The 25,978-nt window shown below is 39.4% G+C and overlaps 1 protein-coding gene across 2 annotated transcripts in view; it reads right to left on the reverse strand.

Annotated features, from left to right (window-relative positions):
* Positions 1-25,978, reverse strand: part of LOC126464393 (protein maph-9-like) — a 144,321-nt gene that overhangs the window by 50,053 nt on the left and 68,290 nt on the right. For both annotated transcript variants that reach the window (XM_050096230.1, XM_050096232.1), the window contains exon 5: positions 8,688-8,800. In XM_050096230.1, the coding sequence (XP_049952187.1) occupies positions 8,688-8,800 (113 nt within the window). The remainder of the gene's footprint in view (positions 1-8,687; positions 8,801-25,978) is intronic.

The following is a 25,978-nucleotide window of genomic DNA, read 5'->3' on the forward strand; positions in this document are numbered from 1 at the left end:
TGTCGTCTCACGCCCGTGCACAAGGAAAAATGGCGTAAATGCTGTGGTGTCTTGTTTGGCAGTGTTGTAGGCAAACGTCCCAGTTGCTCTGCTCATCAATGACGAACACTGAAAGCATGTCGGCTGAGGTCTTATTAAGGCGTCCAGTAAGCCCATTAGTTTTTGGATGGTTGGCAGTCATCATGTGATGAGTAATGTTGCACCGATGGTTTATCTGTGTCACAAGATTTTACTGAAAAACTTTCCCTTGATCTGTAATTAACAACCTTGGGGCAACATGTTTTAATACAATGTCTTCTACAATGAATTTGCCTACCTCAAATGCTTGTTTTCCTAGTGGCATAGTGTGTCAGATAATCAGTGCAGACAATAATCCATCTATTTCCACTAGCAGACATTGGAAATCATCCGAGGAAGTCAATCCCAACACGCTGGAAATATGTTTTGGCTGGTGGAATTGGTATGAGTCGGCCAGTTGGTTTCTGAGGAACTGCCTTTCTCCTCTGGCACTCTCGACTGTGCGACACACAGTGACAGACACTCCTAAATAAACCTGGACAGAAAAATCTCTTGCACATCCTATCGTATGTCTTAATAAATCCTAAATGTCCGGCCTCAGATGTGCCATGGAATTTCTGTAGAACATCTAAGTGCATGTGTTTAGGAATCACTGGTGGACACCTCTTTCCAAATGGATCAAAGTTTTTCTTGCAAAGTAATCCATTAACTACCTTAAATTGTCCTTTCACATCCTCTGACCAATTTAAGGCAAGCATAATTTGAGATATCTTGGCGTCTTTCTTCTACTCAACAGAGAGATCCTGGAGTGCAGCAGGACAGTCACTATCTTCATCAAAGTCTTGATGGTCTCACACAGGGTTTCTTGAGAGACAGTCGGTGTCTTGGTGTTTTCTTCCACTTTTGTACACTATGGTAATGTCATACTCTTGAAGACGTAGTGCCCACCTGGCGAGCTGTCCTGTTGGGTCCTTAAGACCTGTCAACCAACAAAGTGAATGATTATTTGTAACAACTGTGAATGGCCTTCCATACAGATACTGTTGAAATTTGCACATGGTCCAGATCACAGCAAGACATTCTCTTTCTGTAGTTGAGTAGTTTCTCTCAGCTTTTGTAAGTGTCCTAGATGCATAGGCCATATAACCTTCTCTTTTCCATCCAAAATCTGCACCAGAACACCACCGATCCCATATCCACTGGCATCTGTGTGCAGCACTGTAGGTGGTCTCTCATCATACAGACCAAGAACGGGGTTAGTTGTCAGAGCTTTTCACAGCACATCAAAAGAATCTTGTTGAGCACCACCCCAGATAAATTTAGCATTGGCTTTTAACAACTCTTGGAGTGGCCTGGCTTTGATACAAAAGTCTTCGATAAAACGACAGTAATAACAACATAATCTGAGGAAGCTTCCCATATCTCTAATACTTTTAGGAATAAGAAATTCTGTTATAGATCTCACCTTTTCTGGGTCTGGCCGCACACCTTCGTTTGACACAAGGTGTCCAAGTATTTTGATTTCTTTTGCTCCAAAGGGACACTTTCTTGGATTAAGTTTCAGTCCAGCTTGGTGGAGACACTTAACAACGCCCCTCAGTCTTTTTACGTGTTCATCAAATGTCTCTGAGAACACTATAATGTCATATAAATAACAAAGATACATTGTCCACTTCAAGTGACTAAGAAGATTATCCATCATCCATTCAAAATTTGCTGTTACATTACACAAAACAAATGGCATTACCTTAAACTCATACAGGCCCTCAGGGGTGATAAATGCAGCTTTCTCATCGTCAGCCTCATCTACTTCGATTTGCCACAATACCAAGTATATGTCCATGGTTGAGAAAAACTTAGCCCCCTTCAGACAATTTAGTGTATCGTCAATTCACAGAAGAGGGTAAATGTCGTATTTATTTATCTTATTCAGCTTCCTGTCATCAACACAAAAGTGACAACTGCTATCCTTCTTCCTGAGGAGAACCACTGGTGACGACCATGGGCTCTGTGAAGGCTGAACGATGTCATTCTTCATCATTTTCTCTACCTCGTCACGAATTATTTGACATTCTGTTGCTGACACATGGTATGCTCTCTGGCTTATTGGTTGATGGTCTCCAGTGCTAATCCGGTGCTTCACCGTCGATTTGTCTAATTTGCTCTTCCTGTCCACAGTATCTCATCTCGCCTAGCATTATCTTCAAACGACCACAATCAATAATTGCCTGAGAAGCTTTCAAAAAGTCCCATTCAAAATTACATCATAACTACACTCTTGTAAAAAGATGAATTCTAAGGGCTGTGTATGTCCACTTATACCCACACGAATGACACATTTTCTTGTAGGTTTTATATATTTCCCATTAGCTACCTTCAGCAGAGATGTGCTGTTGTCAATGAATATGGTTTTGTGCAACTGGGCAGTATTTCTCTGAAATGACTGAATACGATGGTCCAGAGTCCACAAGAGCTTGGGCTGGTCGGCCATCCATGAGGATATCGACATAGTTTCCTATCATTCTTGTAGTGATTGATGGCAGAGGATTTTTCTCTTCAGTGGCCTCACCTCCTAGGAAGGTCGCACCGTTTAGTTTCCCAGGTTGCAGCAGCTAGGTAATCGGCTGGAGCTTCTAAATGGCTGCTGTCTTCTGGAATGCACGTCATCAAATATCTGCCACCTTTCTCGACAATAGTGCACCACATGTCCCGGTTGTCTGCTGTGGAAACATACTGGTTGGTTATCCTGGGTCCTCCAGACATCAGTCTTCCTTGGCACCCCAACAAGTTCCTCATGCAGCATTGTAGGAACATAACTTCACCTGAGTCTCGACTTCTTCAGCGTTTTAAAGGGAAATGAAGGACGAGAAATTGGGTTCAATATCTGTTCCATTTCCTCCCTTATGACCTCTTGAAGGATCTCAGTTTTTTGCTCGCTGTGCAATCCAAGTGCCTTCTGAACTTCCTCTCTCACTGTCTGACAAGGAACAAGTGTGAAATCAGTTGCTTCCTCCATCACAGACATTGATAGGACATTTGGAAGCCGTTCAAACTTCTTGCATGTAATTCTTCTTTGATGCATTGTCTCGATATACTGACACCATTTTATGAAGTCATCTGCTGTCGAAACCTCCTTCATGAGTAGGGCTTGATACATGTCCTCAGCAACACTCTTCATGAGATTTGCCACCTTATCTTCCTCCTTCATTCTAGGATCCACTATTTTACACAGCTCCAAGTCGTCTTGAATGTAGGGTGCTGTAGTTTCTCCTGGATGCTGTGCCTGGCACTTCAATTTATCTTTGGCCTTCACTTCTGTCATTGTGTGTTGCCGAAATACTTGCACAGTTCCACCTGGAAAACTTCCCAGCTTGTGAACTTCTCCTCGTTGCTCTCAATATCATCGCTTGGTAGTGCCCTCCAAGTAGAAAAATACATTAGCCAAACACACAGTGTCATCCCATTTGTTAAATTTGTCTGTACGCTCATATACCTTCAGCCACTTGTTTGGATCTTGGCCATCGTCACCAGAGAACCCGGCCGGATGTCTCACGTGGTGGCACATAGTCGCTCTCATCGTAACATCCTCTTCTTCTTCTGTCTCCGATAGATTGCAATCTGTTGAATAGGGCTTGAGCTCAGGTTTCTCGCCACATAAACGGCAGCTCCGTCGTTTATAATGTGCGGTATCACAAGTTCCAATACCCGGTGCCTCCACCAGAATAATGTCACGTAGAAGAAGATGTACGTAGATGAATGACGAGCACTAACTTCACTTAACAAAGGTTTACTCAGCACTTGGATATACAAGAGCACAGAGTGAACTGCCTCTGGCCAGAACACATACAATATATATACAGCTACAGAACATTCCAGTACAATGAGTCTTGCCATTTGTGGATACTTCTAGAATGTACTCGAAGCAAATATAGAAATTAAAATTTTTCAGTTTGGGTGAGTTTTGAACCTTCCATGCAACAGTTTAGTTTCATAACCACTACACTACGGCGAGTGTGTATTCAGCTTCTACTGTGACAATGCAATAATTTGTCGAAATGAATTTTGTCAGATCTTAAAAAATATCACAGACTTGTAAAAGCAAGTACAAACTCAAAAAAGAATTGAAATTGGTGCTGGGTACAAGGTAATTGAACTGTTTTCTGACATGCTACAACTACAAATTATACATTCAAAACACACATTTTTGAGAGATCAAAAAAGTCAAAATTGATTAACACGTTGAGTTAAACCAAAAACATCACAGCAGCTCAGTGATTAAACCATCAGCATTAGTGTGGACATCTGCTTAGAGACATACTTTGTCACCACTGCTGTTGTTGTTTAATGCTTTTCTTATGCACTGCACTTCGTACACTCACAACTATTACAGTGTTATTTTAGGTTTTGATGAGAGAGACAGATATGTGAAAAAATGAGTGACTGGATAGAAGCTTTAGAGCCCCTTAACAATTTCATGTATGATCAGAATTTTCTCGCATTCTTGGCAAGATATTTTACTACGGTATGATGGTGGTAGTTGTTGCATGATTCGTGCATTGATCTTTTTACAGATACACAAATCTCTATTAATTTTAGCCTCTTGTCACATGCATGTTCTCCTCTGAATCGAGAGTGCAACAGCCATTGTTTCCTCAGCATATTTCTGAATTTCATTATTAACCCACAGTGAGCATTTTTCATACTTAATCCACTTACTCAGCACATATTTCTGCAGAGAACAATTTACAATCCATTTAAACTTTGCCAATAATTCCTCTTTGTATGTCAATGATGTCAATTCATTGTCTAAATGGGATGCTAACAACTGCTCATCTGCTTTTTCTAGCAAAAATACTCTCATAGACTTCTTGATTGATTTACTAACTTTAGTAACAATAGTTTCTACAATGGGGACTAGTTTCTGTCTCAATACTGATGCTGTCAATAAGGTCAGGCCTGTTTGTAGCTACGAGGTCTAAAATATTTCCATTATCTGTGGGCTATTGAACTAGCTGCTCAAGACAGTTTTCAGAAAATGTGCTCAAAAGTACTTTGCAAGACTGTGTGTTTGGGCCCCCTCAGTTAATGCACAGATATCCCAGTCTATAATCAGTAGTTTAAAGCCACCTTCAACTAATATTACATAATCTGGGTATTCCCATGCTACTGACTGTAGATTATCTTTGAATGACTCTAAAACTGTCACAGTGGAATCAGTGGCAGGTAAAAAAATCCAACAATTAACCTGGTTTTACTTATGCCTGTCATACATGGCCAGAACAGTTTCACTGCACATTCATATTTGACCTCAATGGACACAATATTTTTGTCAGCTGCAATGAACAATCCACCTCCTATTGTGTCTAATCTGTCTTTCTGATATACATTCCATGAATCGTTAAATACCTCCAGTCAGCTATCAGCCCTGACAATAATTTCAGCACGTAAAATTTCCTGGAGGGCAGAGGGTAGTAAATTCAGGAACTTCGTTATGAATATTTTGATAATTTTCTGATAAAATTTTGTCAGTTGAAGTGTCTTCCCTCTGAATGCAACCACATTTTGTTGCCTTCATGTCATCCACCTCGTGTTCATCACATACGTCAAACTACCAGTTGTTGTTGTAGTTGTGGTCTTCAGTCCTGAGACTGGTTTGATGCAGCTCTCCATGCTACTCTATCCTGTGCAAGCTTCTTCATCTCCCAGTACTTACTGCAACCTACATACTTCTGAATCTGCTTAGTGTATTCATCTCTTGGCCTCCCTCTACGATTTTTACCCTCCACACAGCCCTCCAATACTAAATTGATGATCCCTTGATGCCTCAGAACATGTCCTAAGAACCGATCCCTTCTTCTAGTCAAGTTGTGCCACAAACTCCTCTTCTCCCCAATTCTATTCAATATCTCCTCATTAGTTATGTGATCTGCCCATCTAATCTTCAGCATTCTTCTGTAGCACCACATTTCAAAAGCTTCTATTCTCTTCTTGTCCAAACTATTTATCGTCCATGTTTCACTTCCATACATGGCTACACTCCATACAAATACTTTCAGATTCGACTTCCTGACACTTAAATCTATACTCGATGTTAACAAATTCCTCTTCTTCAGAAACACTTTCCTTTGCCAATTAGCCCAAAAAAGTGCACTCCACGAGTACTCTGCTATGCTCTGCTACCGTAGTAGCTGCATTCTGACTGGAGCAGCCAGAGATAGTGATCATGTGTGTGTGTGTGTGTGTGTGTGTGTGTGTGTGTGTGTGTGTGTGTGTGTCGTGAGTTTGCTTGTGTGAACGTGTGTGTTTTTCTTTTCTGAAGAAGGCTTAGGCAAAAAGCTTATATGTAACAGTCTTTTCATTGTGCCTGTCTGCAACTCAGTGTGTCAAGTTTACAGTGAGTAGCAGTCTATACTTTTCATAATAATGTTGATTCTTCCAAGAAAGCCATAAGAATTTAAAGTAATTGACTTCACTGACTCTCTGATCATCTTGGGACAGTAAAATTTTGCTTTTACAAGAGTTCTATGTCACAAACTGTATGCACTGTGTTTTGTTGCAACTAGTCTGTTATCTAAAGGGCAGATGCTTTTGACATCAATTATCTCATTAGGTATGCCATTTATAATACGTTCTACATCTTTCACCCTAATACTTGTGTCATCTATATGGAGAAAATTTACTGAGTCATCTGCCATGTTTAGTGGCAGATAACTGATAGTATCTAAATAAGCAATGAACACACAACAGAACCTAGTGAGATCGCCCACTTTATATGGCCACAGTCAGATTCAAACACTTCCTCCCTATTTCTTGACACTAAAGCACAACCTTCTGCTTCCTACTTTCTAGATATGAAGTGAACCATTGTTGAGATTTTTCCATAATCCTACAATGTTCCAACACATGAATTCTATAGAACCACATTTCAAAAGCTTCTGTTCTCTTTTTGTCTGCACTGATTATTATTCAAGTTTCACTTCTGTACAGTACTATACTCCACACAAATACCTTCAGAAAACACTTCCTTACATTTAAACTTATATGTTAGCAAGTCTCCCTTTTTTCTGAAATGCTTCTCTTGCTATTGCCAGTATGCATTTGATATCCTCTCCTGTGACCATAAATTATTTTACCACCCAAAATAACAGAACTAATTTACTGCTTTAAGTGTCTCGTTGCCTACTCTAACACCCTTAGCATTGCCTGATTTAACATATCTACATTCCATGTCTCTTATTTTACTTTTGTTGATTATTATCTTACAACACCTTTTCAAGACATTATAAATTCCATTAAACTACTCTTCAATGTCCTTTGCCTTTGTCATCGTTAAAAACTCAATTTGAACTTTAATTCTCTTTCCAAATTTCTACTGGTTCCATTCATAGCTTGCACAATGTACGGATTTAATAAAATTGTGGATAGACTACACTAACTGTTTCACCCCTTCCACAACTACTGTTTCCCTTTCATGTCTTTTGATTCCTATGATAGCAGACTGCTTTCAGCACATGTTGTAGATAATCTTTCACTCCCTGTATTTTATCCCTGCTACCTTTGGATTAGCCAAGATGATATGGCAATCATTAATGTTGAAAGCTTTCTCTAAAGTTACAAATGCAAAAATGAAGGACTGCTGGTGTTCAATCTCTCTCCTACAATAGGACGTAGGTTCAGTATTGCTCTGTGTGTATTTAAATTTCTCTGGAAACCAAGAAAATCTTCCTAAAGGTCAGTTTCTACCAGATTCCCCATTCCTCTGAAAAAGCTCACAGCAGTATTTTGGAACCATGAATTATTAAAGTGATGGTTCAGTAACATTCACATCTGTCATCTTTGGAACTGGAATTATTACAGCTTTCTTGAAGTAGGAGGGTATTCACCTGGTTGTTAGGTAGAACAGTCTTCTCATGGCTGGCTCTCCAAAATATGTCAATAATTTTGAGGCAATGTCATCTACTGTTTTGACTCAGGTCTTACACGCTATGTCACATTACCCACACAGTACTACATCTCCCATCTCATCTTTGCCCACTCCCTCTTCACTTTCTGTAATATTGTGTTTAAGTTCATTTCTCGAGTATAGATCTTCTGTATTTTCCATCCCCTTATTAGCCTTCACATCTTTACTTGCTAATATCTGCTCTTAATATTCATACAGGTGCTCCTCTGTTCTCAAAAAGTCTCTTTAATTTTCTTTAGGTGATATATAGATATTTCCCATAGTGATGCATGCTTGTACAGTCTTACATTTCATCTTTACTCGTTTTTGCTTTGACATTTTGCACTTTCTGACAGCTTCATTTCTCAGGCGTCTATATTCTGATTTGTCTGCTTAATTTGCTTCCTTTAAATATTTACTACTTTTTCCAAATAAAATTAATATGTGTTAGTGAAGGATTACAACAGGGTGTTGTCTTTTTGCCTATTTGAGCCTCTGCTGCCTTCACCATTTCATCTCTAAAATCTAATATCATCTATAAAAGCTAATATGACCTGTAAAAATATTTTATCAGTTCAAAACATTCTCTCAGATCCAAAATTTCCAAAGGAAACCATTCACTAAAGAAACATATGTTATGTTAGAAATTTGCTGAGGCAACTGGTATACATTAAAATGTAAACGTGAATTTTAGCTTACTGACTGGAACACCAGTGTGATTACATACCCAATCTGAGTGTCATCATGTTTCTTACTCTTCGGTTCATGAACCTTCTCTCTCTTTCGACTGCACCATCGCTGGAACTCCAGTTGTGCTTTTTGGCGGACATTTTCAGATTTCTATAAAATATTCATCGTATGATTAACATTATGAGATGGAGATCAGGGTGGAATCTAAATAAGTGTTACAAAAACAAAATAAAACACATACACAAGGTCATCTCTGTCCCCCTTCATAATCTCCTATTTTATGATCTCTCAACCACTGATATAACTAGCAATATGGTTTGAGAAGAATGGGAATGCATCATGAAAGGAGAGGAAAGAGAAATGACACAAGGTGAAATGAGAGACACAAATGGAAGCATAGATGGGAAGAGTTAGGAAGAAGAGGTAAGTCTGTAAACAAGAGAGGGAAAAATACACATAAACAAAAGCTGATAGAAACATTATCTTTCGAACCCAGAGATTTCTTGCTATAGAAAATTAAAAAAAAGTTTAAGAAAATGGGATTGTGCCAGTATTAGGCAACTGAGGTCCTTGTTGTGGTAAGGAAACCTGAATAAATGAGAGGAAAATCAACAACAAACTGCAAGAAACAGATGAAATTTCACTTTTGTCTTGTCCAGTCATGTTGGTTGGATGGTTGTTTTGGGGAAGGAGACCAGACAGCGAGGTCATCGGTCTCATCGGATTAGGGAAGGATGGGGAAGGAAGTAGGCCATGCCCTTTGAAAGGAACCATCCCGACATTTGCCTGGAGCGATTTAGGGAGATCACGGAAAACCTAAATCAGGATGGCCGGACACGGGATTGAACCGTCGTCCTCCCAAATGCAAGTCCAGTGTCTAACCACTGCATCAACTCGATCGGTTCCAGTCATGTCACCTTGGTTGAAACTCCTGCTTCAACTTCATTGATTCCATTTTCCACAAACATTTCCTCTCTTTTTGACATGAAATCTAATCTTCCTTTTGGTTTATTTTAGTCTGTATTGTAGTTTTATAAATTACAATTCAGCTTAAACTGAATTGCATTATTAACAACAAATACTCTATGGAGTAAATGCATTGGGCACTCTGTTGCTATTTATTGTCTGCTTCCACTGACTGAATATTTTAGCAATGTTGCTCCAGAAGTACAAAACATGACAGACTCATTGGTTTCCGCATGTATTGTTATCCAGATGGATCCCTCATGAAATTTTCATATAGTGTTTTATTTAGATAATGACTATTAAGATCTATTTCTAGGTCCATTAGTCATATTTCTTTGTCTGAAATTGTTTAATATTGGTCTTTGTGTGGTTCAAGTTTAAACCATTTGCTGTGAGACTGCTGTAGGCCTGTTCAGTTATCTTTAATGCTGTATATGGTGTGGCACTTGATTAGTTTGCTAGTATATGTGGTTGTAAAGTTATCTCATTAGGGGTATATTTGTGAAATTAATGCATGATGTTGATGAAACTGTATTTGATGGAGTAAATATAGTACTCCAGTATCTGGCTGTTTATTAGCAGTTCTCACTATTTGGTCACGAAGTAATCATTGAAGTTGGTGACTAACAATGTCAGTGTGTCAGCGTCTCTGCTACAACTATTATTTGACAACCCAATTATATTAACATCACTGTTTTTATTTGATGCTTGGAGTGTTAAACTTTTTTGTGCACATACTTTACTTTTCAAACAATGGAAGATCCAGGCTGGGATAATGACAATAGTGTGAAAAGGATAGACAGCTACTCATCATGTAGTGGAAATGTTGTCACAGACAATGTTGAATAACAAACAGGCACAACAAAAGGACTACTAAACAAGTAAGCTTTCAGCTGTAAAGCCTTCTTCATGCAAATTCACACAAATGCAATTCACACACACATGACTGGTGTCTCTGGCCGATGTGACCAGACTGCGAGAAACTATGCATGGTGGCAGAAGCATTCTGGGTGGTAGGGGTAAGCAGGAGGCTGTGGTGTGGATTGGGGGGGGGGGGGGGGGGGAGGGAGGGACAGCAGTGTAGAAGTGGGAATGGTGAAGTGCTGCTTGTGGGAGCGTAAAGGGGCGAGTTGGAGAGATGGCACAGCAGCTAGGTGCAGCTGGGAGGTTAGATGGTGGGGTAGGGGGAGGGGAGGGTACGGAGAAGTGAAAAAGGAGAGAAGCATAAAGAATGTGGGTGCACTGGTGGAACAGAAGGCTGTGTAGTGCTGGAGTGGGAACAGGAAAGGAGATAGGTGGGTGAAGGACAATGAATAATGAAGGTTGAGCCCAAGAGGATTATGGGAATGTAGGATTTATTGCCAGGAGAGCTCCGGCCTACACAATTCAGAAAAGCTGGTGTTGGTAGAAAGGCCCAGATGGCAGAGGATGTGAATCAGTCATTAAAATGAAGAATGTTGTGTTGGGCTACATGTTCAGAAACTGTGTGGGCCAGCTGTTTATTGGCCACAGATTTTCGGTGGCTATTCATGCGGACAGATAGCTTATTGGTTGTCATTCCTACACAGAACACAGCACAGTGGTTGCAGTTTAGCTTGTAGATCACATGACTGGTGTCACAGTTAGCCCTGCCTTTGATGGGATAGGTGATGCTTGTGACTGGACTGGAGTAGTTGGTGGTGGCAGGATGTGTAGGACAGGTCTTGCATCTAGTTGTATTACAGGGATTGCTTACCATTTCCACTATACCTTTCAAACTATTGTACTTTTCTTGATACTGGACTGAAGGATTTTAACAGATTCAACTGTTGGTTCTGGCTGAAACATTGTACATTGTATTAACTAAACAAAAAGCTTTTTAGCCTTCTTTCACAAATTGTATTATTGTTGTATATGATGTAGGTTTCAGGTTATAAGCCCATTTTCTAGTATATAACTGATTCCAAAGATGAAACCAAGCAAAGGTAGACATGTGACATGATTCTTCAGTTTCTCCTGGTGTATTTGTTGAGTGAACAGTCCTAGAATGTAATGTCAGTCCACAGTATCCAATGAACACAATGTTTTGGTGATCAGACATGTTGCCATTGCCAAGTGCATTGATGAACTCTCAGTTCATAGCACACTGGATGATGATGACATGTTTGAGGGCCAAAATATTGTGCTCGTTGGACACCATGGAGAGGCAGTACACACATGGACTGTTCAGTCATGTAAACTTCTTAATCTACTGATTCTTGACTTGAACTGTGGAAGTTATTACTGTGGACAAATTTGACACAATTACATTTGTATTCTCCAACAGCCATTAGGAAACATTTACAATAAGTATAAATAACAAACACTGGACTAGATCTAAGTGTAAAGGAATTTGTGCCATTATCTAAACGTGAAAGAAGGCATCCAAGTTCTTCTCCTCCATAGAGATCATAACATTGTCTAAAAGCGGTGAAAAATTGAATCAAGTCTGCTCAATCGATAGCAGGAGTTGGATACACAGTCTGCTTTTTTTAAATTTCTAGTATTTCTAACTGAGTGAGCTTTGCACCCTTTCCCTCTGTACGTAGGGTACCTACACCTATTAGTTGTTGTTTTGGTTTAAATAGTGTTTGGTGAAGGATGAATCTGGCTTCTTTAATCTCCAGCTTCTGTGGAGTTCTTTGAGATTAGTACAGACTGACTTTTCAGAATGTCCAATGTAGCAATACTGACACTCTTGGCAGAAACTCACTTTTCATACTGGCCAGTTGAGTATTTTTCAACTGAAGCAACATCTATCTGGTACTTGCAGGAAATAGAAAGATGCAGACAAACACTTTGACTTTAACACTGCTTATTCTATTAGTCTCTTTTGATGTACAAAGCTTGTTCTCAAGCATTCCTTTGAAAGACTGTATAGATACTATGCCAGAATCATTGTATTTACACATCATTAATCAGGAGAACAATTGAGCATAGTTTGTACAATAGAATGCTGCTTAAATCAAAACTGTTTCTGTTTTCAAGGGAGCTACTATAAGCACATAGATGATCTGACAATGGACTCACCCTTATTTGTCTTGCTAGCATAAATGTTAATGGACAAGTGGGAGACTGATTTTCTTGAGAGTGAACCACACGGTGAAATGTGTATCAGTACAGATATGTTAATGTTATTCTGTGTATGTGGAAAAGTTGCTCCAGACAGATCCAGAAGTTCTTGGGAAATATGAACCAGTGGTATACTAACCTGAAGGTCAATATGTAGTTAGGAAGTTCCACCATTAATTTCCCATGCATGAACTTATGGATAGAAAATAGAAACCATAAACTTTATCAGAAAGTCTCCTTTACTGACACAATCATCACAGCTTCCTCTCATTCTACCACATGATCCACTGCCTCCTTTTTATTCCCATGTCCCAAGAAGACTATGATGAGAAACTTAATACAATAAAAACAATTGCTACAAATGATGAATCTGAATTCACAATCATTGACAACATTCTCATTAAAAAAGCTGTAGAATGAAGCCAGATCCCTACTGTACCCAATGAACAATGCAGATAAACCAAAAAGGATATGGTGTTGGTTACCTTTTATAGGTACAATTTCTATTGGCATAAACAACATATTAAAATCAAAGGGTTTCTCCGTTTTTTCCTCTGTCCCACACACATTAGTTACATGTTATTTCAATTCAGAAAATAAGCAACTGGCCATGATGAAAATGGGCTTTATAAGATCTATATCTACATCTATAATCAGGAAACAACTGTGAAGTGTACGACAGAGGGTACATTCCACTATTCCAATTATTAGGGTTTTTTCATGTTACATTCACATAAGGAGAGTGGAAAGAATGGTTGTTTAAAGGCCTCCATATGTGCTGTAATTAATATAATCTTGTCCTCATTATCCCTATGGAACTGATGTACAGGGGGTTGTAGTACATTCCTACAGTCATCATTTAAAGCTAGTTCTTGAAACTCTGTAAGTAGGCTTCCTCAGAATAGTTTACATCTATCTCCAAGAGTATGCAAGTCCTGTTTCTTCAGCATCTCTGTAACACTCTCCCATGGATCAAACAATCCTATGACCACTCATGCTGAACTTCTCTGTATATGCTGAATACCCCGTGTTAGTCTTATTTGGTAAAAGTCCCACACACTTAAGCAATATTCTAGGAGTGTCACACATTATCTGGTAAGAATGTCAGCCTTGCTATACTGGACAGACTGAAGATGACAATCTGTACTTGGCTCAAAGAACACCACAGAAGCTGGAGATTAAAGAAGCCATATTCATTTTTTGCTGAAACTGCTTACGCAAAACTGACAACTACATGATAGAACAGTGTGAGCTTCCGGAGATGGCAGTCAAGTGTGCATGAGGTGTGCTTGCATGTGTGAATGAATGTATGTATGTTTCTTTTTCTGACAAAGCTGGGGCTGAAAGCTAATGTGCAACTGATGTTTGGTTGTGCCTGTCTGCAAATGAATGTGTCATCTTTACAGTAAGTAGTGCTGTATCTTTTTCTTGCATTATAGATGTAGAAGTCCTGCACATAGACAGAAAGGGTGCAAAGCTCACTCAATTAAAAATATTAGAAATTAGAAAAACAGATGTGTTTATCTACACATTTGCTGTTGAATGAACAGACTCAATTCAATTTTTCGTCCCTTTTAGACACTGTTAAAATCTCTACATATGAGAAGAACCAGGATGCTTTCTTTCAATTCCTTTGCACATAGCTTTACTCCAATGATTTTTTATTGAGATTTATTGTAAATCCTGTCCTAATGAATGTTGTAGAATGCATATGTAACTGTGTCAAAACTGCCAACAAAACCTTATAGTTTAAGTAAAAAACTGATAGATTAACAAGTTGACATGTTTATCTTTGCTTGGTTTTTACCTTTGGGGTCAGTTGTGTACTAGAAAATGTGATGATAACTCAAGACTTAGATAATGAAATAATAATAAAGTTTGTGAAACAAGTCTAAAAAGTGTTTTGTTTAGTTAAGACTGAAGAACTTTACCTTATTGTAATGGAGTTTGGTTCTTGGTTACAACTTATTCTCTGAAGTGGGTAGAGGTTTCCCTCCATGGCACAGGATACTTTAATCCTTCATATTATCCATCCTTTGCCCCTGCTTCTGTTTGATTGTACCCCTTCTGTAGAACAACAAAGGACTTAATTGTAGTGAAGAAACATCTTGGAAGGAAGAGTTAAATCTTTCACTGACAATTTCTGTGTGATGTCTCATATCAGTACCACCCTACCAGCATCTTTGAGTTGGCAACAGAATTGCAAGTTTCTGTCAAATGCCAACAGTGGTCATGTGGGACCAGCAGACCCAGCAAATCACACCCGCTGTGCCACACCTCCATTAGTTCTGGGCTACGAGCACCCTCTGCCACTGCAATACAGGATGGCTGGTGGGAGCCACTCAGCCCACTTGCACCTGGAGATTCTTCACTGCAACACCATTGTTCATCCTAGTTGATAGTGTGATAGTTGGATTCTGTTTCTTGCAACATTATTTGTACTGAGTCCTTGTATGCTTGAAGACATACAAGTTAAGCAAATCTTCTGTTTGCTGTGTTACCTTGTTCGCTAATCATTTCTGCTCCTGTCCAGCTTTCCTGTCATGACAGTTGCCACACCATTCTGTAGCCCACCTCTCCTTATCATTGTGTAAGAAGTTCCACACAACGGTCTGTTTTGTAAATCCCTTCCTAGTGTTTCTTTCACAGTTTTTTTTTTAAACACTGTGATCAAGCCATTGGTTATGTTTCCGTTATGCATTTGTTTTTCTGTGACGATATGAACCTGACTGCTCAGCTTGTTTTACTGTTAACATTTGACCATTATACTATCATTGTCTAAATTACTGTCGTTTTTCAGTTTAAGAACAAATTGTCAGTGGCTCTCACACCTCAAAAGTCACTCCTCATTGGGAATGTCACAGTAGGAAATATTCAAAACCTGGAAATCAACTACAGTGTTCTTGATCAGAACTATCACATCAGTGTGAAAGCCTCCACTATGAAGAGTCTCCAGATTAATCTGTACATCATTATTAATCACCCCCTAACTTTTTTTTAGGAAACTTAAGATACTTCCTGCTGGTTATCAACTGCCATAGCACAGTGGTCAAAGGTCTTTTAAACACAGTGGTCATTAACTTTTAAGACCTAGGTCTTAATAATGGTTTTTGTATATGTAGTCACTTCCTATTTTCTTTTACTAGCTCTACAATAGTATTTTATTAGATTATATACAGCTAGATCTATCTCTTCCATTAATACACAACAGTTTTTTTGTTTATTTTCAATACAATGAAGACCCTTTTTTCTTGTTGTTCTACATCAGCTTAACTGTTCAGAATAGAACAAAATAGAATATTTATTCAACTTTAAACATGTTTACATGCAATTGGTCTCATCATGTAAAGTTTATATACATACATAGTTACAACAGAGCTCTGTGCCTAACTAAGTCATAATTATGTTATAAGAAGGCATTTATTTATTAATTCAGTAATGCACATTATATACAATCTGACCTTTGTTTGTAAATCTAGTACAATAGGCCTGTGCTGTAATGAATCAACATGTCACATAAATAACCTTATAACAAATTAACATTTAAACAATGTAAATGCTAGTATGGAATAACAGCAATATGAAATGAATAGGCTGCTTCTCACCACATAGAGGAGGCATTGCAGCTGCGACTTTTTATATTTACATTTTTATAATTTTTTATAGGTACTGGGGAATCAAAATTCCAAGACAACTATTATGTGTAGCTTGTCCACTGTGTGTTAATTTCTAGTGTTATGGTAGTGTATTAGCATCATGGATAGCCTTTTTTTCCATTTAAATGCAGTCTTTGATCTTGGTGAGTTTCCCCATAGCAGAATTCCACATGTTGAATGTGAAGTGAAGAAAGCAAAGTAAGCATACAGTAAGAGAGTTTCACTAAAATGGACTTTCAGTTTATTCAACAGATAAGTCACACTTGACAGTTTGGTTCAAAATTTATCTGTTTGTATATTCCAGCTAAGACTTTGGTCAATATGGAAGCCAAGAAGTTTCATTGGTTTAGTTTCCTAATTGGGTGCATTTGAATTTTTTGTACTGGCCTGAAACAAGAAGGTATACATATCTATTACCATCATTACATTCTATTGTATTCTGAGCAATTAATGTGAAGTCATCTGCATACAGTATTGTCTCAAATGGTATTTGAAGGGTGTGTCATTTATGTATATAATAAACAGAATGTGTCCAAGAATGAAAGAATATGATTTTTTGTTATTTTCACACACTAATACTTTCTTATTAGTTAGGTATGGATGCAGCAGGAGGATAGCGTTCTTCCCTCTTCTGTTGTACTGTAGCTTTCTCATTAGGATGTTATGGGACACTTCATCAGAGGCTTTCCTTAAATCTAGCAGTGTCACATAGGTTACAGACTTACTCTCAACACAGTCATATACTTTTGTTATAAAGCTGTCAACTGCCTTCACCACCGACAGGATAGATTTAAAACCGTACTATGCACAACAGAGTAGGTTATTATATTCAAAATATTGGTTCATCTGCTGATGCACAGTACTCTGTTATTTTAAAAATTATTGGGACTGTTGAAATGGGTCTGTAATTGTCAGTTGATCCTGTCTAATGTGTATTACACAAAGACTTGATTATGGATGTTTTTAGCATTCTGGGTTGACACCTTCATTTAATATTTTCTTTATTATTTTTGTTCAAAGGCATTATTATCTATTTTTTATGTGTTTAGTAACATAATTAGGAAGACCATAATGCTCTTCAGCCTGAGTTTGGCTATTGCCTCACTGACTTGTCTACAAGTTACGTGACCCAACCTGAGACTAGCAGTTGCTTTACTGTGTAATGTTAGCAGTAGTGCTTCTCCCTTGCCCACATCTTCAATGTTGTTTTCTGAGATAGGATAGTCAAATAATGTATTTAATGTGTCAGGACATGTTGGAATACTGTACTCTTTCTTTTGACGATTTATTTCTGTTTCAATGATGGTTGCTTTATATTTAAAGAGTGTAAAACATTGGCCTTTGTGCTTTGTTTTCAGATCTGTAGTGCTTTTTCATGTTCTTGTATTTGTTATTATCTGCTTCAGTGTAATGCGACCAATCACACTACGACAGCACCAAGATACAGGGCTACTGGAAATGATTCATTCAATTTCAAAACTCTATATTTTTCGAAGTATTACATGTAAAAATATAACTGATACATGAATAGGACTGTAAACTCCCCAGGTTTGCATTTTTCAGTCTACAAATATGCTATGAGTGCCCTCTTGACCACACAACTCATGTCCAAGTGATAGTCAAGTTCATTCTATACCTTATGGAGCAATATCCTGTCAACGGTCATCACGGCAGCATTAATACATTCCCTGAGCTATTCCAGTGTTCTTGGCAGTGGGGATGTGTAAACATGGTCCTTAATGTACCACCAAATAAAAAATTCACAAGGTATGGGAGTGACATGGGGGGGGGGGGGGGGGGGCTTGGGGACAGAGCCACATCATCTTCACCACTATTCCCTATTCAGTGATGTGGAAGTTTGTTGTTCAGGTAGCCTTAAATGGACTGGGACCCATGGTGAGATGGTGAGCTCTGACAGTGATCTCTCTCTCTCTCTCTCTCTCTCTCTCCCCCCCTCTCTCTCTCTCTCTCTCTCTCTCTCTCTCTCACACACACACACACACACACACACACACACACACACACACACACACACACACACATACACACTCTGCATCTGAGGTGCCTTCTGCAGATGACATAGCACTGCTGCACGTGTGAACTTTCGAAAGTATGTGCACACATCACTGAATTTATGATAGTAGGTGGCTTTGTCTAAGAAACCCTGAAGTTCTTTGACTGACATAGGGTGTGAGAGTGACACAATAGCAGAAACATATTGATGCAGGGGTTTGAAACCCTCACAAGAAACTTTAAACCCAAGATAAATGATAGAAGGTTGAAAAAAATATGATATTTTTCTAAATTATAGTTCAATTTGGCCACTTGAAGTACAGAAAAAAAAAGAGTATGGAGATTTTGTAAATGTTCCTCAATGGAGGCTCCAGAAATGACAGTCATCAAAATAGTTTCCACAACCCAGCAGACACACTGAAAGTTGTTCTAAAAAAACTTTGAAAAATAGCAGGAGCACCGGAGACTCCAAAAGGCAACCAAAAATATTGATACAGTCCAAAATGGGTATTGACAACTAACGTTTGTTGTTACTCTGTATCTAAAGCGAGTTGTAAATAGGCATCCGGCAAGTCAATTTTTGAGAAATATTGACCACCTGATTACTTTGCACAGAATTCATTTGGATGTGGTATCAGGTACGCATCCACTAGAGATTGTGCGCTCACAGAAACTTTAAAATCACTGTAGAGGCGTAACCAACCTGGCAGTTTCTTTGCTATAACTAAGGCGGTATACTGTTAACTTGATGAAATTGGCCAAACAACACCAGATTCTGTGAGATCTAATTCACTTTTGACTTATTTCCCGAGTACCACTGGAACAGAAAAGTCCCATAAAAATGAGAGCAAGCAGAAGGTTTCATGGTAATGTGCACTTGAAAATTGTTGGCACACTCCAATCCAGGAGAGAACAAAGAGGAAAACTCAGAACATAATTCATTTAGCTGTGTATATGGCACTTGTTTAGACATTAAATTCATTTCATCTGAAATGGTAAAACCAAACATCTTAAAAGCATCAAATCCAAAAACATTCTACATATTTGCTGAGCCATACTATGATGATGGGTCACCATATGTCTTCCACATGCCATCTTTGCCTCTAGCGGTGGGTTTGTTATTTTGATGTAAGGAAGTGGCAGTGTGAGGAGTCAGTTGGACAGTGGTAGGTGATGGAGCAGGAAGGCCTCTTCAGGCATGGCATGTTAGGATTTGAGCCATGTGATTTCTCTTTCAGATGACTGATCTTCATTGTTCTGCTTAGGGCTGTGTGTCCAAGAATTAGCTTACATCCTGCATCCTGGCAGCTCTGGAGGACATGAGGCAATCAAAGCTATTCCTACTGTGGAAGTTTGTGGCTGCGGTGCCTTCGTTAAGAGGGAAGCGTAGCGTCTTAGAACTATGGTGAAGCACCTTACTTCTGTTAATTGAATTTTGGCACAGTGTGAGGTTCACAAAATGTTCATTTCTATTGTCTTTCACAGTAGCTGTCATTTTTAAGCATAAATACTGTATTAAATTTTTGCATCCTTCTTCTGTCACATAAACTTGTACTAAAAAAATGTCTGTGTCCTAATAATTACATGGTATCTAATAATGGGAATTGAAACTTAGTGTTAGTGATTAATTCTCAAGGGTCTGAGACAAATTTCTTTGCCCCTGTGACATGAATTGTTGAAAATATTTGCTTTCATAATTGTGACAGTTAAGTGCAAAGCTCATTTGTTGTCTTCAAACACAGATATTTTCATAACCATATACAATATTTTTTATTTCCCACATTTTCAACAGTACAGTGTGGGTCAATGTGACAGCATAGTAAAGAATTACTTGAATGCAAAGTAAACACTGCAGCACATGTTTGGGGATGTGCACATTTATGAAATTTAATCATTTTGAGACTTGTTGTTGTTTTTGTCCTTAACATGCTCAATTAATTAACTGTTGAAAGCTTACAAGTAATTTTTTAATTGGTTTGATTGATCTTTTAAGAATATGTTATTCAGTAAATAGTTGAGTCATGGACCACGTTCAACCCTTACTTAGGCCTAGTCCTCCCCCTCCTAGACAACCGTTTACAGTAGCTGTGTACCATTTTGGTAGCAAAGTGTGGTTGTCTTTATGTGTTGGAGATTTTTATGGTATTAGACATCATTCATACAAGTTCTCTTTTCATAACTGATTGTTGTAACTAGGTGAGATTGGTGCTTTCTTGGATTTTGGTATTGCACATCCATTGCCTTCCAAATGGAGCCTTGAGCTATAATTACAGTGGAGTGTTTGAGAAAGGAACAGCTTCAGTATGAATCTATGATCTGAAACCTTTTGGAAGATGTGGGCATTTATGAGTCATTGGTGCAACTGTAGGTGGTGGCTGGTGTTCCAGTACACAGGTAACAGCGGAGCTGGTTGGGCAAGTAAGTGTTGCCATGCAGCAGTGCACCACTTCCCTATGTGAACTTGAGGAAAATTTGAACCTTTTAAAAGACAGTGTTCCTTCATGTCATCAGATTTATCATATGCACACTCAAATTTTGCACTGGCTGTGGTGGATAGAGGACCTAGTTGTATTGCTACTGACTCCAAATTTCAACCCATTATCAAGCAACTACATATCAAAATACTTAGCATACAAATTGGTTTGAGTAACATAGAGTGTGGAGGACATTGGGTTGGTAGGGAGGTAGATTCTGAGGTTGTCGGAAGGGAGTTAGTTCTTCCAGGACCTGGAACTCAGGAGGTGGAGGATGCATAAGTGCCCTTTGCTAAGTTATCTAATCCTTTTGTGCATGTATTACATGGGGTAGAGCAGCTTAGCATCAATACTCAGGAGGAACAAGTTGAGTTTTTGTGGTTTATTGTTAAGTTAGAAGAGCAAGTCAGTGTTTTCCAGCTGTCATGGGAAACTGTTTTCTGGTTGCTATACCCATTATGTTAAGGGTCCTTGGTGGGGCTAATTGGGGAGGTCCTTGCAACAGGGGGCCCATCAAGGAGTTGTGTGCATGCGTACTAAGAGAGCATCTATCAGCCAGAGTTAAAAGTGACCTTGTTAATAAACATTTCTATAGTGTTCAGGATACTAATGAGGGTTTGGCTAAGTATGTCCGGGAGGTGTGTACCGCTGCTGTAGCCTTTGATTTGTGACTCCTTCAGCTGGAAATTTTTGCCACTATCCTGCAAGGCATTAAGTCAGAAGATCGGTCTAGAGTCTTGCTTGCAGAGCGCCCAAGGACTTACCACAATTTGGATGATCTTGTCATGCTTGTGGAAGGAGTTACGCTAGCAAATCAGAGTAGAGGATACACCAGGGCATTGGTTTTAACACACGTGAATTCCCATCCTCTTTTAGTAAAAATCACACTATTAGAGAAAATTGTGACCAGCCTGACCATCCTGCCTGACAGTGCCCGGGCTGATGTTAAACATGCTCCACGCAGTTGATGCCACAGGAGCAGACAACAGGGGGTTTTCCTCTGTCGTATCTGCTCACTCTAAGGCATTCAAAGTTGTAACTACTAATCCTATTCCCTTTTCATGTACTTATATTAACAGTAAGCCCTTGTGTGCATTGCTCGATTTGGGTAGTAATGTTTCCTTGATGAGCCAGCAGTGATATATTAGGTATCTCCACAGTTGTAAGTTTCCAGGTTGCATTTAGTGAGGTTTCTTGCAGAGCTGTTAATGGTAATGCCTTTCCTGTATTGGGATGTGTACAGGTCTTTTGTCATGTTGATGGGTTTTCCTGTCCCATAAGGATTTTGGCCACAAAGGGTTTGAATACTGATCTTTTAATAGGTTGTGATTTTGTGAGTAAGATGGGTCTTGTGTTGAGTTATGCACTTAATAGGTTCTACTTTGGTTTCCATTCAGAGGCGGAGTTTCCTTTGTGTCATCATCCAGCCAAGTGGTGTTGCGTAGCAATGATAATAGTGTGATCAAGGAAGGGGCATTTGGGACCTGAACAGGCTCATGCTCTCCTTATGGTATTGCGTAACTTCTCTGAGGTTCTAACTGACAAACTGGGTGTTACCAGTTGTATAGAGTATAAGATTTTGTTGTCTATCACATTCTGGTTAGGCAGTTGTTTATCAGTTGTTGCCTCTTACAATGAAAATATTACTGGAGTTGGTGAATAAAGTGCTCACAGAAGGCATTATACAGCTGTCCACCTTGCCATATGCCTCACCAATATTCCTGATTCCAAAGAATAATGGAGGGAATTTTAGGGAGGTTGTTGATTATCAAGTTCTTAACCACAAGGTGATATTGGAGTCTGCACTCCTTCCCAATTTGCAGGGGCATTTCTTGTGATTTTTGGGGGCCCATTATGTTTTGGTAATTGACATTAACCAGGCATATTATGAAATTCCCTTATCTGAGTAATCAAAGCTGGCCACCACCTTTTGCACAGGTTGGAACCTGTATAATTTAATCAGGTTCCATTCAGGTTGTCCACCAGAGCAGCAATCCGAATCAAGGTTACTTGATTCAATACTAGGAGATCTTAAATTCAAATATGTCTACAATTAATTGGACAATCTAGTTATTTATAGTTCCTATTTACAGTTCCTACTTTGATCATCATATTCAGCAGTTTGATCATCATATTCAGCAGTTTTGTTTGATTTTGGAACAGTTGAAGGGAGCTGACTTCAGAACGAAGGTGACGAAGGTCACTCCAGCTCGAAGGGAGATTTCCTTTCTTGGACATTTGGTTTTGGCAGACAGTGTTACAATAGATCAGCTGAGAACAGGGGCCATTTATAGCTTTAATCCTCCAAAAATAAGAAAGGAGTGGCGCATTTCAATGGGGTGACCAACTATTTCTGGACATTTGTATCCAAATTTGCCAAAGTAGCAGCTCCTCTGAATCTTTTGTGCAAGAAAGGGAAGCCCTTTGTGTGGACAGGTGGTCAGCAAGCTGCCTTTGTCTCTTTTTTATGGTTGCCTTAAGTAAAGCTCCCATTTTGACTGTACCTGGTTTTAACTTGCCCTTCATCTTTCAGACAGACACCACCAACTCTAGAGTGGCTGCCATTCTTCTTCAGGAGGAAGAAGATGAGCAAAGGCTGTTGGTCTACATTTCCCGAAGTTTATTGGCATCAGAGAGAAAATATTCTACTTACAAACTGGAGGCACTTGCTGTTGTTTCCGCCCTTGAGAGATTTAAATAATATTTGGAACACTGAGAGTTTATGCCCTCAGTTGGGTTCTGGCCGATCCTCGTAAAACTGGATGCATTGCATGATGGGCAGTCAGGATCTGCTCCTTTTGGTTCAACATGCCCCATGTAAAAGAGTGTGAAAACAGCCAATGCTCTGAGTCACATGTTTGGGTTGAAAGAAGAAGAAGAGTGCTCTCTAGATATCGCCGAGCTGGTGGAGCAGTAGGTTAATTTCATTCTTACCGATATTCCCGCACCATTTTGCGATTTGGTTGGGCATCAAGAGGAGGACCCCAAGCTGGAGTGTATGAGGGGGCAGTAAGAGTCTGGCCAGGTCAGTCCCAGGGTATGAGTTGAGGAGAAAAATGTTGTGTTGTAATGCAGATCAGGGGCAGGAGGTGGAAATCTGCCTTCCAGCCATGTTGACCCTGGCAGTATTTAAGTATCCTTGTCGTTTAGTGGCAGGAGGCCACCTAGGACTTCATAAAACTATCTATAAAATCCAGAAGTCCCTTACCCTATGTACATTGTATCAATATTATGAGAGGGGAAACTCCCTACTCACCATATAGCGGAGATGCTGAGTTGCAGGTAGGCACCACAAACTCGCACAAATGCAACTAACACACACGATTGCACGTCTCAGGCAACTGGTGGTTTCAGTTGCCTGAGACTACAGTCATGTGTGTGTGTTTTTTTTCGTGTGTGTGTGTGTGTGTGTGTGTGTGTGTGCGCGCACGCACTTATATGTGTGTCTGTTGTTGACAAAGGCTTGAATGGCTGAAAGCTATAATTGTGATAGTCTTTTGTTGTGCCTATCTGTAACTCAGCATCTCTGCTATATGGTGAATGGTAACTTTCATTCTCATAATACTGTTACATTCCATTCTGGATTTTCTTTTGTACATTGAATCAAGATATTTGGAGGATGGTTGCTTTGTCAGGACTGTCAGATGACCAAATGGAATCCTGATGGGTGTACATCTACATCTACATCTACATCTACATCTACATGGTTACACTGCAATTCACACTTAAGTGCCTGGCAGAGGGTTCATCGAACCATTTTCATACTACTCTACCATTCCACTCTTGAATGGCATGTGGGAAAAAGGAACACCTAAATCTTTCCGTTCAAGCTCTGATTTCTCTTATTTTATTATGACGATTATTTCTCCCTGCATAGGTGGGTGTCAACAAAATATTTATGCATTTGGAAGAGAAAGTTGGCGATTGAAATTTTGTACATAGAAAACCACCTTTGTTTCAGTGACTGCCATCCCAACTCGCGTCATATCAGTGACACTCTCACCCCTATTGTACAATAACACGAAACGAGCTGCCCTTCTTTGCACTTTTTCAATGTCCTCTGTCAATAGTACCTGGTAAGGATCCCATACTGAGCAGCAATATTCCAGCAGAGGACGGACAAGTGTAATGTAGGCCATCTCTTTAGTGGGTTTGTCACATCTTCTAAGTGTTCTGCCAACAAAGCGCAGTCTTTGTTTTGCCTTCCCCACGATATTATCTCTGTGGTCTTTCCAACTTAAGTTGCTCATAATTGTAATTCCTACATAGGCACCACAAACTCACACAAACGCAACTCACACACACGACTGCAGTCTCAGGCGACTGGTGGTTTCAGTTCCCTGAGACTACAGTCGTGTGTGTGATGGGGACTACTTCAATCTACTCAAGTTGAGACACCATTGGAAAGCCTTTTTATTGGTTACATCAGTCCTCTGTGCCATACCCAAGGTGGGTATCGATATAGTTCTGTCATCGTTGAAGAGTTTACCAGATTTAGCTGGTTGTTTCTGAGTAGGGGCATTATAGCTACACAGAGTGTTAGCCACCTGAGTAGAATTTTTACTTGGTTTGGTCCCTTCGGAGTACTGGTTAGTGATAATGCTGCTGCTTTTACTTCTATGGAGTTTAGTAATGTTTGTTTCCGCTCCGGGGTTAAACATATCATCACTATGCCCTGTTATCCCCAGCCACCAATTGTGGAATGAGTCAATCGTAATTTGAATCCTCACTTATTGCCTTCTACTCTGAGAATCAAACTAGTTGGGACTGTATGTTTCCCTGGTTAAATTTCGCCCTTACTAACACTAGACATGAAACCTGTCAGGCTACTCCCACTTCGCTTATGTTATCTTATCCCCTTGATTTTCCATTGGCCAAACTGTGGTAGATATAAATCTGTTGCCCAATAACCTCACTGCTTAGTCTGTCAGCAATGCCTGATGAAGGGTCAAGGCTAACATTCAGCGCACCTATTAGCATGGAATCAGCATAATGCAACAGGGGGCATTGTCCAAGAAATATTCAAGTCAGGGATATAGTCTTTGTCAAAAATGATGGGGTAGCGATACACGCAGTAAGGTTCCTAATAAGTTGTCTCCCCATTTTCTGGGACCATATAGAGAGTTGGA

This window comes from Schistocerca serialis, chromosome 1, assembly GCF_023864345.2.
Source record: "Schistocerca serialis cubense isolate TAMUIC-IGC-003099 chromosome 1, iqSchSeri2.2, whole genome shotgun sequence".
Taxonomy (NCBI): Eukaryota; Metazoa; Arthropoda; class Insecta; order Orthoptera; family Acrididae; genus Schistocerca; species Schistocerca serialis.